This window comes from Ruditapes philippinarum, unplaced genomic scaffold (assembly GCF_026571515.1).
Source record: "Ruditapes philippinarum isolate M1 unplaced genomic scaffold, ASM2657151v2 ctg230_1_1_1_1, whole genome shotgun sequence".
In the NCBI taxonomy this organism is placed as follows: domain Eukaryota; kingdom Metazoa; phylum Mollusca; class Bivalvia; order Venerida; family Veneridae; genus Ruditapes; species Ruditapes philippinarum.
The window spans coordinates 241,259-257,358 of NW_026854709.1; the positions used below are offsets into that span (position 1 = coordinate 241,259).

The window sequence follows — 16,100 nt, forward strand, 5'->3', positions numbered from 1 at the left end:
ATCTGAAGCCATAAGACTGATGAAATAATAGTAAAATAATCATTCTGAAATTTACAGTTTCTTCCCGAAAAGATCTAACCACTACAGTGGTATAACAGAATAAACATAACTAGAACAGAACTATAATAAAGTATAAAAGGTAAGGTCTTGTTTAATATAGTGCCACACCTGCTGAAAGGGCCAGCCATTTCTGACTAATGAGACACCTTTTGCTTGCATGCCATGTTACTCCCAACTCCTACCACTATGCCAGGCGCCAGAAGGATAGAAATCGGTAAGCATTCATTTTAACTACTTCGCGGCTCAAACAGCGGCAATTTTGGAACGAGTCCCAGGAGAAACATTTATCTTTCAATTAACGCTCCCTGTGGGGCTCGAATCTTCGACCTTCCGATCTAAAGGTGGACGCCTTAACCACTAGGCCAACGGTACTGGTATAATCAGTGATTAATTACTATTGCTCATCTATAAAACCCATTCCTCTATGAACTTGTTTATTACGTCTTGAATTTGGAACTATCTTTTGTTTAGTCAAAAACATTTTAAAACAAGAACAGTCCGAACCACAACATGCTCAACTTTGCTCAGTGTTTGACAGTAGAAAAAGGCATAAATTTGTTAAACATTCCCTGAGAGTTATGAGACCTGTGCCAATCATGTTAGATAGTTTATAAACTAGAACTATCACTAAATGTTATTAATACCCCCACAAGACTGCTTCGGAAATGAGGATGTTACTAGTAACAGAATACCTTGTAAAAGAATTGAAATATAGAGTTATGGTTGTGGGCAATTAAAGATAGTTGTGGTTCTTGTATGTTGCATTTCCTTTCAATGTGGTTGGCCATTGATGAAGTTTAATTGAATTACTCTGTAATAAGTCCAGAAAGACAAAGTAAAGGAACAAAGGGCAATAACTCTATAAATACTCTGGATAGAGTTATAGTTCTTGTGAACTGCACTTCCTCTTATTGTGCTTGACCATTGTATGAAGTTGTTTTGAATTCCAACCAGTATGTTTTAAGTTATGCTCCTGACAAGGAAAAGTATCAAAGGGCAGTAACTCTGTATTTTGTCAAAAATGGAGTTATGGCTCTTGTGCACTGCACTTCCTTTTAATGTCCATGACAACTGTATGAAGTTGTATTGAATTCCAAACAGTAGTTTTCAAGTTATGCTCTGGACAAGGAAATGTAACAAAGGGCAATAACTCTGTAATTAGTCAAGATGGAGTTATGGTTCTTGTGCACTGCACTTCCCCTTATTGTGTTTGACAATTGTATGAAGTTGTTTTGAATTCCAACCAGTTGTTTTCAAGTTATGCCCCGGACAAGGAAAAGTAACAAAGGGCAATAACTCTGTAATTAGTCAAGATAGAGTTATGGTTCTTGTGCACTGCACTTCCTCTCAATGTGCTTGACCATTGTATGTAGTTATATTGAATTCCAACCATTAGTCTTCAAGTTATGCTCCGGACAAGGAAAATGCAACGGACGTCTGGACCGACCGACCGACCGACCACCGGGTAACTCCTATATACCCCCCCAAACTTCGTTCTTGGGGGTATAATAACATTTCTGAAACATGTAGTGCAGTTAAACATCATTAAACTGTTCTATCTTAAAGACCCCATTTTTTTTTTCGCTTAAAATGTTTCTGTTATCATATTCTAACAACATGCCAAGTTTAAAGAAATTCTATTGAACAGTTTTAGTTTTGCCTATATGTTTATCTGAAAACTCCCGAAAACGCCCTTAAGAATGTAAAATAACAAATGATATCGATATTGACATTTTGTTAATGTATTAGATTTTGATGGTTGTTTATTAAAAGATTATTGAGGTGCATATTTTGATCAAACAAGTCATTCAAGCTTTAGTTCCCTAGCTGCTTATATCAAGCCTGCCCATCCAACCCATTTATTTCAAAAGTCTAAATTCAAAGTATATTCAAAGAAATACTTTGATTACACTGACGAGTTGACGTAACACAATTTCTATTACAGAGGTTGAATGAAAAAACATATTGTTATAACAAAGCTACAATAAAATTTGAGCCGCGCCATGACAAAACCAATGTAATGCGTTTGAGACCAGCGTGGATCCAGACCAGCCTGCGCATCCGCACAGTCTGATCAGGATCCATGCTGCTCGCTATCAGTTTCTCTACTTGTAATAGAGTTGGTAAGCGAAAAGCATGAATCCTGACCAGACTGCGCAGATGCGCAGGCTGATCTGGATCCATGCTGGTGGCAAACGCACTAAGTTGGTTTTGTCGTAGCGCGGCTCAAATTGTTATTGACTTTAATATGATGAGGAAGGGTAAAATGAGGCAAAGCTGATAACATGGCCAAATAGAAGCTGAATGTTATAGAAGTGTCAGAATTAGTAACATCGCGTAATTTTAATCTTATCAGATATATCGTCAAAAGACTGATGAAGATGTTACGAAGATTGGAACCATGATTGTGAGGCTCACTACACGGCCTACATAAGATATGGGTGATGTTTAAAGCTGATACATGCAAGCCTCTAGCTGACCAAGATCAGCAGTAATCATACCTTTGCACGATCTCTATAATCACTTGTCATGGTGCCCGTCTCTTCCTTCAGGATGTAACTCTGTATAATTCTATAAATAGAGAAAAAACATAGAATGTTATCACCCTCAATTATGATAACAAAATGCTTCCGAAAGGCGTATGCTAGAGTTACATACAGACATCTATCACATATTTATCCGTGCCGCTTTTTTTGACTCTGTAAAAATGGTATGTTATGGCCATGCACATATTTTGAAGTAATTTCACGTGCACTATACTAGATTAGAGTTAAAGTGCATTAAAGTTAGCTCCACAGTGTGCGGGTCACTGTCAATGTGCGCATCAATGATAAAGTGATTGTTTCTAATGGAAATGGTTCATTTTTTGAGTATGTGATAAATAGAATATAATATTTGTGTAGGTTCATTACTAAATTTATTGAATTCGCCAGGGACTTGCATAATATAATTGGGTTCAACTCGTTCAATAAATTCTGTATTGAACCTACACTCATTCAATATGCCCTATATCCCCTATATAGTAGAATGAAAGCTGTATGATAGAATTTAAATTTTGTATGAATTTAAAATCCATTTAAAGTGGAAAATAAAAAAATAAATAAAAGACTGGAGGTCACGGACTAAACCTTTCATACTACGTCTGTACATGCTTCCAATATGTTCCAGCACATTTACCATCAAGAATCCTAAATTAAATATATTTACATTCAATTTCTACATATTGACAATCTGATTTTAAAAAATTTGTAAAATGTTTACGATGTTGTCTTACTTGTTTTTCTTCTGTATCTCATCCACAAGTTGACTGATATGATCTTCCATAAATTCAATTTTCTCATTTTTCCTGGCCAGTGCTCTCTGTAACTTCACAATTCTCTCTATCAGTGTCTGTTTGTCTACCTCCACCTGCTCTGTGATCACTGGATACTCCTTTACAAACCAAAAAAACTAGTTGTAGTAATTAAATCTGAATATAATTTAAAGTCAGAGATGTATTTAAATATGGCTTTATTAATTACCCTGAAGACACTCTCTTGTAGGAAAAATTTGCAGAAAATTCATCCACCAAGAATTTACAGACAATTTGTAGACAGTTCTCTCACTAAAAATGTGCAGACAGTTAATCTTTTGAACATTTTTAGACAGTTCCCAATGCAGAAAAGGTATGACATTTTATCCCTTGAGTTAAGATATTATTTAGCCGGTTATTTTTTGTAGAGTACATATTTCAAACAAAAAAACAAAAAACCACAGCCAATTCTGTAAACAAAGGCCATCTAAAGATGAGACCAAACATGACCTTTATAGACAAGTGTTTAATCTTTATTTAGAGGTAACACTATTTAATTTAATCAATGAAGGGGTGTCGAGGAGTGGCCAGTATTTACAGTGTGATCTTTATTTAGAGGTGGTCTTTTATACAGGTTTGAGTGTAATGAATATAGTGACGTTCCTGTTTTACTGGCATAGAAAGACCTGGGGCATAAAGTAATGGGACAAGCAATGCAGATTAGCACCAGGTTATGTTTTCGTCAAGTCAAATGTACTGCGACCATTTTATCATGTTAATTATTGTGAAAGAGTTTATTAGTCTGTAGTTAACAGTGCAATTATCAGAAATTTCATTAATTTTTAAGTGGCCTCAGATTCTAATAGCCTTTTTGTACATGTATTTAAATGGTTATAACCTGGTGTTATGTAAAATGTTCAAAATAATTTATTTATAATAACAGCATTTACAATATATATGATATAGATGATTTAAACACTAGGCTTATCAAGAAATTGGCTGTTAATTGGATGCCAACATTTGACCACTGATCTAGTCAATAGTTGCTTTTCCTGTTATGTTTTGTGTAGGGGAGGCCTATGGTGAGCATCATTTCAGGCACAAGCAAGCACCCATTTAGAACCACCAACCTCCTTAATCTACTAGATAGCTCCTTGCATGACTGAATCCTTTATGGCTGAGTGGTTAAGATTACTGAATTAGGATTACTTGCCCCTCACCACTGTGTGTTTGAGTTCTACCAGACCCTCCAGTTAGATACTTGGTAAACATTACTAAACAAGGTATATTCAAAAGGTATGCATCATCATATTTATCAAAACTAGTAAATTCATAAGAAAACAAAAGGCATAATAGAAACACTGGAATGTAGAAAGTTGATGTAACGAAAAAACTTACTTGCTCAGGACTGGGATTTCTATGAATGGAATTTTGTTGCCCGGCCACATGAGGCTGTACTACTTGTGTAGTTGTCTGTTCGGCTATGCTCACAGTATTTAGGGAACCATTGGAGCTAGTCCTAGACCCCATACTTATAGTGTCCTTATCACCATTTGTACTCGCCTCATAGTTTTCTAATTTTCTCCTCACCTGCTGAAGTTGCCTCGTTAAATCCTACATAAGATTAACATTATAAATCTATTAACTTCTGCCACAACATACGGTAAAAGCACTGTCAATACAAGATTTCAAAGAAAAAAGAAAAAAAAAGAAAAGAAAGCAACAACATTTAATTTCCTACCTGATCAATTTTTCACGTGATAATTAGAAGACTTAAAACATAAAACATTATTCATTAATAAGAGCTGTCAGCACGACAGTGTGCTTGATTATTCTCAGTGTTTGGATAATGTAGAATATTGCAATTTTATATCAGCATTCAGCTTTTTTTCATTTCTTTTATTGGTGTCTAAATCAACATCACTATGCATGATACACCTGTGATGAAAGTAGACTCAAACTTCTGCCTATAAAGAGTAACTCAGTCTCTGGCAGCCCACTAGAAAGCATATAGTAGCAATAACTACTTACACATACATATGTCAGTAAAACCATTTTATCAATGATTATGTTTGAAATAACATAAGAGTTTTCTGAAAGTTGTCCCGTTTATCACTTGCTTAACCCTTACCCTGCAGAAACCGGCAGTGATTTAGTCTTTGCCACCAGAAAAGAGCCGGGCAACACTACTCTGACTAGGCTATCTTTACTGTTGGTAGTTAAACTTTTTTTATTTTGAGATTTTAAAATCCCTAAATTTTCAAATGGACTATTCCAAATTCAAAGCAGGGCAAAACCATTAAGCAAGAAAATATATTCAAGGTTATTAAACCTGTAATCTGTCCTTTACATTTACAAGTTCATTTTCTTACTTAATCAGCATACCTTGATATTGTTAGCATGTTTTCGTTTCAATGTTTTAATCTCATCTTTTTCATCATCCAGTTTTCTGCTCAGATCTTCAACTGAAGGGATTAAAAGTAAATCATGTATAAATAATTTACCTTTTCTGAAACATAATCAATAATTGTCATAATTTGTCACCTTATTGCAGTAATGGGTTAACTACTATTAAATTCCAATGAAAGTTAACCCTTTATTGCACTAAGATGATAATATGTATATCTCTATGTAATTACTTTAACAGTTGAACTTCTGAAAGAAAAGAAGGGATGTAGCGCAAAAGACACCTGCCTACTCAACAAATACAATGTGGATTCTAACCTATGGGTTTGAGCCCAACTGGGGTCCTAAACATGTTACCGCCCCTATCTCATGTAACATCAGCACTAGTTAGCCCACGGAACAGGCTCAAGACTAGAAGAAAGAGATTCCAAGCTTTCATCACAAAAAAAAATTAAACAAACCTAACAGAAATATTCACATACAAGTAAAGTTTGACAAAAGTTTATACCTGCTTTACATTTGCCAGCTAATTTTGTGTTCATACTTTGCGACTCCTCTTGTCGTAGACGTTTTTCTTTTTCCAGAGAGTCAGACTGAAAATAAAACATTGATAAATGATATTATAATGTTGATAATAATTGATAAATCAGAACTATATGATACGTTTGATAAGTTAATTATTCAAATTGCAAAAGGTCACATGGCCCGTGAAGATATATAATACAACATATATACATGTATATGTAACCTAATGCAAATTTGAATGTATAGAAAAACTGTACTGCTCTGTTACAAGCGTTTAAACTTACAAGATGTTAAAATGGGCCAAGTGTGCTGGTCACTCTGACAAGACTTCGATCAGACACCACTCTGTTGCTGTGTTTTTTATCTTAATTTTTTTAAATAGACAATGGCAGTTTTAAGAGCAGGGCCAATGGCATAATACAAAGTCAGCAACTTAAGTGATTACTTATTGCAAGTATAGACATCCTAGCTGATGAGGTGTGTTCATTAAAGAATCAAGAACTATTAAGGTCATTTTCATGATTCCTCAAATGACACCAGTGCTGGTTAGTTCCAGGAATCGGATTCCAGGGTGGTTTAAATAAGCTTCATGCCTTAAAATAACTGAGCTAAAACAGATTAACTGCGCATGACCTACCAGATCTTTGAGTTTTGTTTCATTATCTTGATTTTCCATCTTAGCAGCCTGCAGTTCGCCTGTAAGATTGAGTACCTGTAAAATGCACATAGAAAATATATGATAAAACAGATGTTTCAAATATAAAAAGATTGCCAATTTGATAAAATAAGCCAATCCCAAATGCTCAGCCTCATTAAAGTGAAAATTTACATTAAAATAACACAATTCATGATGACTAATTGGGCAATCATTCATTGTTGACATTTCAATTTTATCATCTGACCTCTGTAGGTGACCTTGACCTTGGCTGAAAGGACCTGAATTTTACAAACATCACTAATGCCTCATAGTGTTCACTATTTGTGCCAGGTAATATAACAATCCAACAATGTATGTAGAAATTTCACCTTGAAACAAGTGTTTCCTCTGGCCTCTAAATGTGACCTTGACCCTTGATCTACTTCATAATGCAACACTATGTCTCATGATGGTGAATATTTATGTCAAGTTATGCTAAGATCCCTCAATACATGTAGAACATATACTCTGGACAAAAATCTTTAAATTAAATATATCCTGGTGACCTTGACCTTACATATACTGACTTGCATTATCCTTGCAATACTCAGTTTCATGATCATGATCATTTGTAATATAATCCCAAATACTAGGCAAATAAAGCAAAATTTTCCCTACACAAAATGACCCCAAAATGAAGTTTTTAAACACTTTTAACTCAAATTGGGCTAAGAATCACACAAAATCAATTTTCAATTTGATTCTGAGAACATTTCTTTATTACATTTTGCACATTTTGCCATTCAAAGTGTCCCATTTAATTTCCAAAAGCATTTCAAATAAAATGTTTAAGGCCCTTAGGATTATTGTAGCTACTATAATGTTGCAGTTTCAGACTGTTGACTGCAGTATTAATTTCTTGTGTTCACATACATTTTTTAATTTCATATAATTATAATCTTATTATCTTAAATGTCTGTAAAGTGTAGAATTATTTTACTGTTCACTTACTTTATCACTTGATGTAGTATTTTCAGACTGGAGTTCAGCATTTTTCCTGCTAAGTTTAGCATTTAGTTCCAGTTTATCAGTTTCTCGTCTCCGACAAGCTTCCATCTCTGACACCAGCTCTTTGTTGGTCATCTTTAACTCAGCAATTTCTGTATCCAGGTTCTTAATCATCTCCTGAGCACTGTAGCAAATAAGTAAATATGTCATAACAATACTAAAAACAAGAGCTGTCCGTCGACTTTTTTATTGCTTGCCAATAAAAAAAGTTTTTGCAGTAAAAGGCAATACAAGAATCTCTGTATTTTTAAAGTGAACAATGGCCATGAGCATTAAGATATTTAGTGAAGAATTATTTTATTATGACATAATTTATGGTAAAGTGAACAAGTGGATAGGAATGAATTTTTTTAGATTTTTTAAGTTTTTTAGTGCTTGCCTATAATACAAAACATTGACAGTTAAGGGCCATAATTCAAATAAAATCTTTGACAGAATTACCTTCTCCTGGACATGTTTGGGAATCATGATTGTAAACAAGTATTCCAACTTTCAAATTAATATCTCAAACAGTTCAGTCAAAAAGTGGACTGGTACTAAAAACTTAACCAAGATTCTAAGTCGATAAAAGGCCTTAATTTTTAAAACAAATCCTTGACAGAGTTACCTTCTCTTGCGTACAGATGGGGGTAATGATGTGAAATAGCATTAAAAGTTTCAAAGCAATATCTCAAAGGGTTAAGGCAATAAGTGGATTTTACCCATATTCAATGTATTTTCTAAGTCAAAAAGGGGCATAATTCTGTCAAAAACCTTGACAGAGTTATGTCCTCTTGTCTGTTGATGAAGGTCGTGATGGTAAACAAGTATGGTCAGTTTCAAAGCAATACCTCCAATGGTTTTGAAATAAAGTGAGGTGGTACAAAAAACTTAACCAAGCTCAATACACTTTCTAAGTCAAAAAAGGGCCATAATTCTGTCAAAAACCTTGACAGAGTTATGTACTCTTGTCTGTAGATGGAGGTTATGATGGTGAACAAGTATGGTAAGTTTCAAAGCCATACTTGTAATACTTCTGAAATAAAGTGGGGTGGTACGAAAAACTTAACCAAGGTGTGACGCCAACGCCGACGCCGACGCCGGGGCGAGTAGGATAGCTCCCCTTTTCATAGAAAAGTCAAGCTAATAAGTACCTATTGTACATGTATGATTACCTGACAGAGCACAAAAATAATGACCCAGTGTTTCAATGTTACACCAGTAAAGATGACGGAATGTTTCATTTTTGTTGAACACATATTATAAATTATTTAATCTGACATTGCTCTTTTATGACCGATAATATCAAATTTTTTTGTTCAATGTCAACCTTTAGTGACAAGTTTTCAGTTAGAAGTCTGAATCCATTTAATTTTATGTCCATTACATTCCTTTCAAAATTTCTACCACACCATTTTTTAAGAATTTGCGCATTGTAAAATATATCACTTAATAATCTGCATTTCAGATCTGACCAAAATGTCTCTAAAAGACCATGTTTACTTTATAAATCAACACATGTAATTATATCCCTTAACATAAGCTGTCCATTAATAGTGCGCTTGTCTATTCTTAGTGCTTAACAGTAAGAAAGGTGGCATAACTGTGCAAAAATATAACTCCTAGTTATGAAACATGTTTGTTTGTTTTTTGGGTTTTACGTCACACTGACACAGTTTAGTTCATTTGGCGACGTTCAAACTTTACTTGTGAGGAAGACCTCAGGTGCCCTTCCGTGCATTTTTTCAGGCACAAACGAGCACCTGAGTAGACCACCAACATTCTGTCAGCTAGCTTGATAGCTTCCTCGCATGAAAGAATCCAAAGTCCCTGTAGGGATTCGAACCCACAGTGTTGAGGGCCAAGTGGTTTGACGTCAACGACCTTAACCACTAGGCCACAGACACCCCTATATATGGCACATGTGCACATCATGTTATAGTTAGATAATCATATAGAACAACTATGTGAAGTTTCAACCCATTAACTCAGTAGTTTTTGGGATAATTGTACCTACTTAAACGCAAAAACTTAACCCAAGTTTAACAAATGAGTGCATTCTTTGAAAAGCCAAGGTAAAAACCATTCTTCAAAAAAGTTGAGGTGTAAAAATATACCCCCCCCCCCCAAAAAAAGAAATAAATAAAAGGAGATTTATTTACCTTATGAAATCAGTTTTAAACTGAACCAGAGACTCAACCCTCTCTCGCAGCTCTTGGACTTCTTTCTTCTGGCGCTGTATTATGTCTTCATATTTTGTTTTAGTGAGATTTAGTTGCTCTTTTTCTGCCTCTATATTGGAGAGTTTATCAGAAAGAGCAGAGAACTTTGACTGAGATTCACGTAAGTCATTTTTTACCTGTTCAAGTTCACGTTGAGTTTTAACATGTGCCTGAAAGAGTCAATATTATCTTTTGTTTGCACATTAAAACAAGAGGGCCATGATGGCCCTGAGGTCGCTCACCTGTATATAGGCCCCCCCCCCAACCCCCCGAATGTTGCAGGGCCAATTTAACCCAAGGGCTTTTATTTGCACAAACTTGGTAGACACCCATAAGAAGATGTTTCATGCTAAACATCTAAGCTCTAGCTCATTGGGCTTTTAAAAAGAAGATTTTTTTAAAGTTTTTACTATACACATATAGTTAAAAACAATGACACCCCTGGGGCCGGGCCAGTTTTGACCCCAGGGCTTTTATTTGAACAAACTTTGTAGACACTTACTAGAAGATGTTTCATGCTTAATATCTAAACTCTAGCTATTTGGGTTTTTTCAAAGAAGATTTTTTAAGTTTTTGCTATACACATATAAGGAAATTCAATGACCCCCGGGTGGTGCCAATTTTGACCCCAGGGCTTTTATTTGAACAAACTTGGTAGACACCTATTAGAACATGTTTCATGCTAAATATCTTAGCCATACCTCTTCGAGTTCTTTAAAAGAAGATTTTTTAAGTTTTTACTATATGCATATAGGGAAAATCAATGACCCCCCGGGGCGGGGCCAATTTTGACCCAAGGGCTTTTATTTGAACAAACTTGGTAGACACTTATTAGAACATGTTTCATGCTAAATATCTTAGCTCTAACTCTTTTGGTTCTTTAAAAGAGACCCCAGGCTTTTATTTGAACAAACTTGGTAGACACCTATTAGAACATGTTTGATGCTAAATATCTTAGCCATAGCTCTTCGAGTTCTTTAAAAAACGATTTTTTAAGTTTTTACTATATGCATATAGGGAAAATCAATGACCCCCCTGGGCGGGGCCAATTCTGACCCCAGGGCTTTTATTTGAACAAACTTGGTAGACACCTATTAGAACATGTTTGATGCTCAATATCTTAGCCATAGCTCTTTGAGTTTTTTAAAAGAAAATTTTTAAGATTTTTCTATACACATATAAGTAAAATCAATGACCCCTCCCCAACTGGGAAAATTTTAACCCCAGGACTTTTATTTGAACAAAGTTGGTAGACACCCATTAGAACATGTTTCATGCTAAATATCTAAGCTCCAGCTCTTTGGGTTCTTTAAAAGAAGATTTTTTAAGTTTTTACTATATGCATATAGGGAAAATCAATGACCCCCCGGGGCTGGGCCAATTTTGACCCCAGGGCTTTTATTTGAACAAACTTGGTAGACACTCACTAGAAGATGTTTCATGCCAAATATCTAAGCTCTAGCTCTTATGGTTTTTTAAAAGAAGATATTTAAAGTTTTTTTCTTTCGGTTGCCATGGCAACCAGAGTTCTACATGGAATTAAATTCTTTGAACAATTTTTAAAGGTGACCACCAAAGGAACGTTCCTGTGAAGTTTGGATGAAATTGGCTTAGTGGTTTATGAGGAGATGTCATTTAAAGTAAAAGTTTACGGACGGACGATGGACGGACGGACAACGGACGGACACCGGACGGACGGACGCCGGACAAAAAGCGATCACAAAAGCTCACCCTGTCACTTTGTGGCAGGTGAGCAAAAAATACATGCATATACTAAAAACAGAAACAAATAATAAAACAAGGAAAAAAAGCATATGATATTACAGCTGAATAAAAAAAGTCTACAGAAAGGGCAAAGGTGTGTTATAACATTTTAATAATGGATTTATAGCATGTAAGATGCTGATTGTCTTAAGAAATTAGCGCTGAATGTGGCACAATTTGTTATAAAGGTGACAAAATGGAAACAAAGCCATATTTTGAATTCAACACAAATTCTTTAATCACTATAACCAAAAAAACAGAAAGAAAAGAAAAGAAAAAATAGGATTAATGGGCCTTTAATATAAAATGTTATACATTTGTATATAATTTTATATAAATCATGAAACTTTAGGTCATTTAAACAGGTCAACACAGCTACCTAACCATGAACTTGTTTAGTCATGGACTAATTGAATACTTACAAGTTCAAAATTATTCTTTTGTACTTCTCTCTCTAGAAGTTCAGATTCTTTCAACTTGAGTTCTTTGTCCAAACTGTTAGATTTGACCTCCTCTGATTCCTGTAATAAAATAGCTGTAACAATTGATTTTTATAATGAAAGAGTTCTAACATTTGAGTTCTATAATGAAAGAGTTCTAACATTTGATTCCTATATATTAAAATAGTTCTTACATTTGATACCTACATTTGTATACTAAAAGAGTTCTAACATTTAATTCCTATAATAAAATAGTTCTAACATTTGATTCCTATAATAAAACAGTTTTATCATTTGATTCCTATATAATAATAGTTCTAACATTTGATTTCTATAATGAAAGAGTTCTAACATTTGATTCCTATATTAAAATAGTTCTAACATTTGATTCCTGTAATAAAGCAGTTCTAACATTTGATTCCTATAATAAAATAGTTCTAACATTTGATTCCTTTACTAAAATATTTCTAACATTTGATTCCCATACTAAAATAGTTCTAACATTTGATTCCAATAATAAATAGGTCTAACATCCAATTTCTATAATAAAGTAGATCTAACATTTGATTCCTATAATAAAACAGTTCTAACATTTGATTTCTATACTGAAATAGTTCTAATATTTGATTCCTATAATAAATAAAGTCTAACATTTGATTCCTGTAATAAATTAGGTCTAACATTCGATTCCTATAATGAAACAATTCTAACATTTGATTCCTATACTAAAATAGTTCTAACATTTGATTCGTCTAAAATCCAAGATCTATAATAAAGTAGTTATAACATTTGATTCCTATAATAAAACAGTTCTAACATTTGATTTCTATACTGACATAGTTCTAACATTTGATTCCCTAAATAAAACAGATCTAACATCCGATTCCTATATTAAAATAGTTCCAACATTTAATTCCTAAAATAAAATAGTTCTATCAATTGATATCATATCTAATTTTAATTTACTTCTGAACAATTGTTACAATCAAAACACTGAAATCAGTGGGTAACCATGGCAACTATGACAGCTTTCATGTGCAAGTAATACAGCAACCTAGCTAACATATGCAAGATATGGTTGCCATTAACTACATGAAATTACCCTGAATATATTACGGGTATATTACATATTATTTTACAACCAAAATATCTCCCTTACAATAATTTTATAATAATATATTTCCAATGACCACCATTACATACCTGGTAAGTTTTAATAATGGCCTGACAATCATGCCTGATCTGTTGTGTCTCCTCCTTCGCCTCCTTCAGTTTAGCCATCATCTTTTCTAACTGTACCTTCGTTTCCTGAAATACCACAACAATAAATTCTATTGTGTGATCTTTTTGTCCTCAATAAAACAATTTCAAAAAATATTCTATTCAACAAACACTGGGCAGCAGATATCTGTGATAAAGATACATGTTGTTTTACCCTTATACCATAAAATGAATAAATCAGGAAAAATTTCAGCAAACATTTATATATTGAGTTTCTGCCCATATTTGTTTTAGAAAAATCATACTGAATCATTTATTTAGAAACAAGATATGAGAGGATCTTATTTGCAACAAGAGCTGTCAGTAGGACAGCAACGCTCGACTATTCTTAGTGCTTGATAGTAAAAAAAATGCTTGATACAGTTACCTCCTCCTGTTTACAGGTTTGGGTCATGATGGTGAACAAGTGTGCAAAGTTTCAAAGCCATATGTCAATGGACTTTGAAAATATTTGAACTATTACAAAAACTTTAACGTAAATTCTAAGTCGAAAAAGGGGCATAATTCTGTCAAAATGCTTGATAGAGTTACCTCCTCCTCTTTACAGGTTGGGGTCATGAAGTTGAACAAGTGTGCAAAGTTTCAAAGCCATATGTCAATGGACTTTGAAAATATTTGAACTATTACAAAAACTTTAACATAAATTCTAAGTGAAAAAAGGGGCATAATTCTGTCAAAATGCTTGATAGAGTTTCCTCCTCTTGTCTACAGGTTGGGGTCATGATGGTGAACAAGTGTGCAAAGTTACAAAGCCATATGTCAATGGACTTTAAAAATATTTGAACTTTTACAAAAAACTTTAACGTAAATTCTAAGTCGAAAAAGGGGCATAATTCTGTCAAAATGCTTCATAGAGTTACCTCCTCCTGTCTACAGGTTGGGGTCATGATGTTGAACAAGTGTGCAAAGTTTCAAAGCCATATGTCTATGGACTTTGAAAATATTTGAACTATTACAAAAACTTTAACATAAGTGGTTACGCCGACGCCGACGCGGACGCCGACGCTCGGGTGACTGCAATAGCTCTACTTATTCTTATCGAATAGTCGAGCTAAAAAGTACATTCCAAATAACGATGTATTTTTCAACCCTAAATCAATGACTTGTCTGACTTTAGAGATAATTATGAATTTGTCAAATGTGTTTCTGTAACAGATAATTTATTTGGTAAACTGAAAATATCCGAAAATCCAAATCTGCTGAACAGCAACCAGAGTAAGTGATACTAAGACCTTACGCGAAACATATAAAAATACGGACATTGTCCGTTTGTTTGTTTGGGTTTTACGTCACACCAACACAGTATAGGTCATATGGCGACATTCTAGCTTTATTTGTGGAAGAAGACCTAAGGTGCCCTTCTGTGCATTACTTCAGGCACAAGCGGGCACCTGAGTAGAACCACCAATGTCCATTAGCTTCCTCACAAACTTTGTCCGACTGTCTTACTAACATAAATGATCCTCTAAGCACGCGAGTTTTACCTTGTGACCGTCAAGCTCAGCCTTCAGTTTATTTTGAGCCCATTTAATTCTCACATCAGATGATGAAACCATCTCTCTGTGTTTGTCAAGCTCTCTCTGTAGGTTAGACATTTCAGCATTCTAAAAGTATAAACATTGGTAGACCATATTAATAGCAGGCAAGTAACATGTGACAAAAATTTAGAGCATATGTTATAAGGCATAGTTTTATTACCTAATTAACCAAAAGCTTAATTGTGGAATATGGTGGAACAAGGAGAAAATCAGAATAATTTTTACTTCAAAATCAATGCTTAAAAAAAGATTAAATTCAATATGACACAATTGCATGTACATAATCATCATCTATAGTAAAATATAAATATAATTTACATAATGATAACATTGTAATAAATGCATCAAACTCATTCGTTCCCCTCACCTTAGCTTCTACTTCAACAGCCAGTTTAGATCTCTGTTCTTTCACAGATCTCATCCGTATTAAAAATGCATCTCTCTCTTTCTCCATTTCCTAAAATGTAACAAAATTAATACCAGTTTCCTGGGTAACAAAGAAGTTCATGCAAATTCTTAAACACTGTTTTTTAATGCCCCTGGTAATGTGTATAAATATACATTTAATAATGTCTTTTATCACATACCCATGCCGATTTTGCGACTCCGTAAAAACGGTATTGCACTGCCGTGCACTTGACATGACGTCATTTGTGTTTCACAAACATAGTGTAAAGACGCGCTCAATGTTAGCGTTACACTATAGGCGCGTCATTGAAAAATGGTTCTTTTTCACTTTCAACACTCTTTATTTTGGATATATGATTGATAGAATATTATATTCGTGCAATTTCAATACTGAATTTATTGAACTTGTTGAATAAAATAATATTATGCTCGCCAGAGGCTTGCATAATATAACTATATTCAACTTGTTCAATAAATTCC

General features: G+C 34.1%; 1 protein-coding gene across 2 annotated transcripts in view; it reads right to left on the minus strand.

Annotated features, from left to right (window-relative positions):
- The window catches only part of LOC132740823 (coiled-coil domain-containing protein 186-like), a 33,606-nt gene that overhangs the window by 9,958 nt on the left and 7,548 nt on the right, over nt 1-16,100 (minus strand). For both annotated transcript variants that reach the window (XM_060728833.1, XM_060728832.1), the window contains exons 6-17: nt 15,580-15,669; nt 15,159-15,278; nt 13,597-13,701; nt 12,376-12,474; nt 10,130-10,359; nt 7,932-8,112; nt 6,921-6,995; nt 6,267-6,351; nt 5,738-5,817; nt 4,751-4,966; nt 3,335-3,492; nt 2,562-2,631 (exon numbers count right to left, since the gene is read on the minus strand). In XM_060728833.1, coding sequence (XP_060584816.1) covers nt 2,562-2,631; nt 3,335-3,492; nt 4,751-4,966; nt 5,738-5,817; nt 6,267-6,351; nt 6,921-6,995; nt 7,932-8,112; nt 10,130-10,359; nt 12,376-12,474; nt 13,597-13,701; nt 15,159-15,278; nt 15,580-15,669 — 1,509 coding nt within the window. The remainder of the gene's footprint in view (nt 1-2,561; nt 2,632-3,334; nt 3,493-4,750; nt 4,967-5,737; nt 5,818-6,266; nt 6,352-6,920; nt 6,996-7,931; nt 8,113-10,129; nt 10,360-12,375; nt 12,475-13,596; nt 13,702-15,158; nt 15,279-15,579; nt 15,670-16,100) is intronic.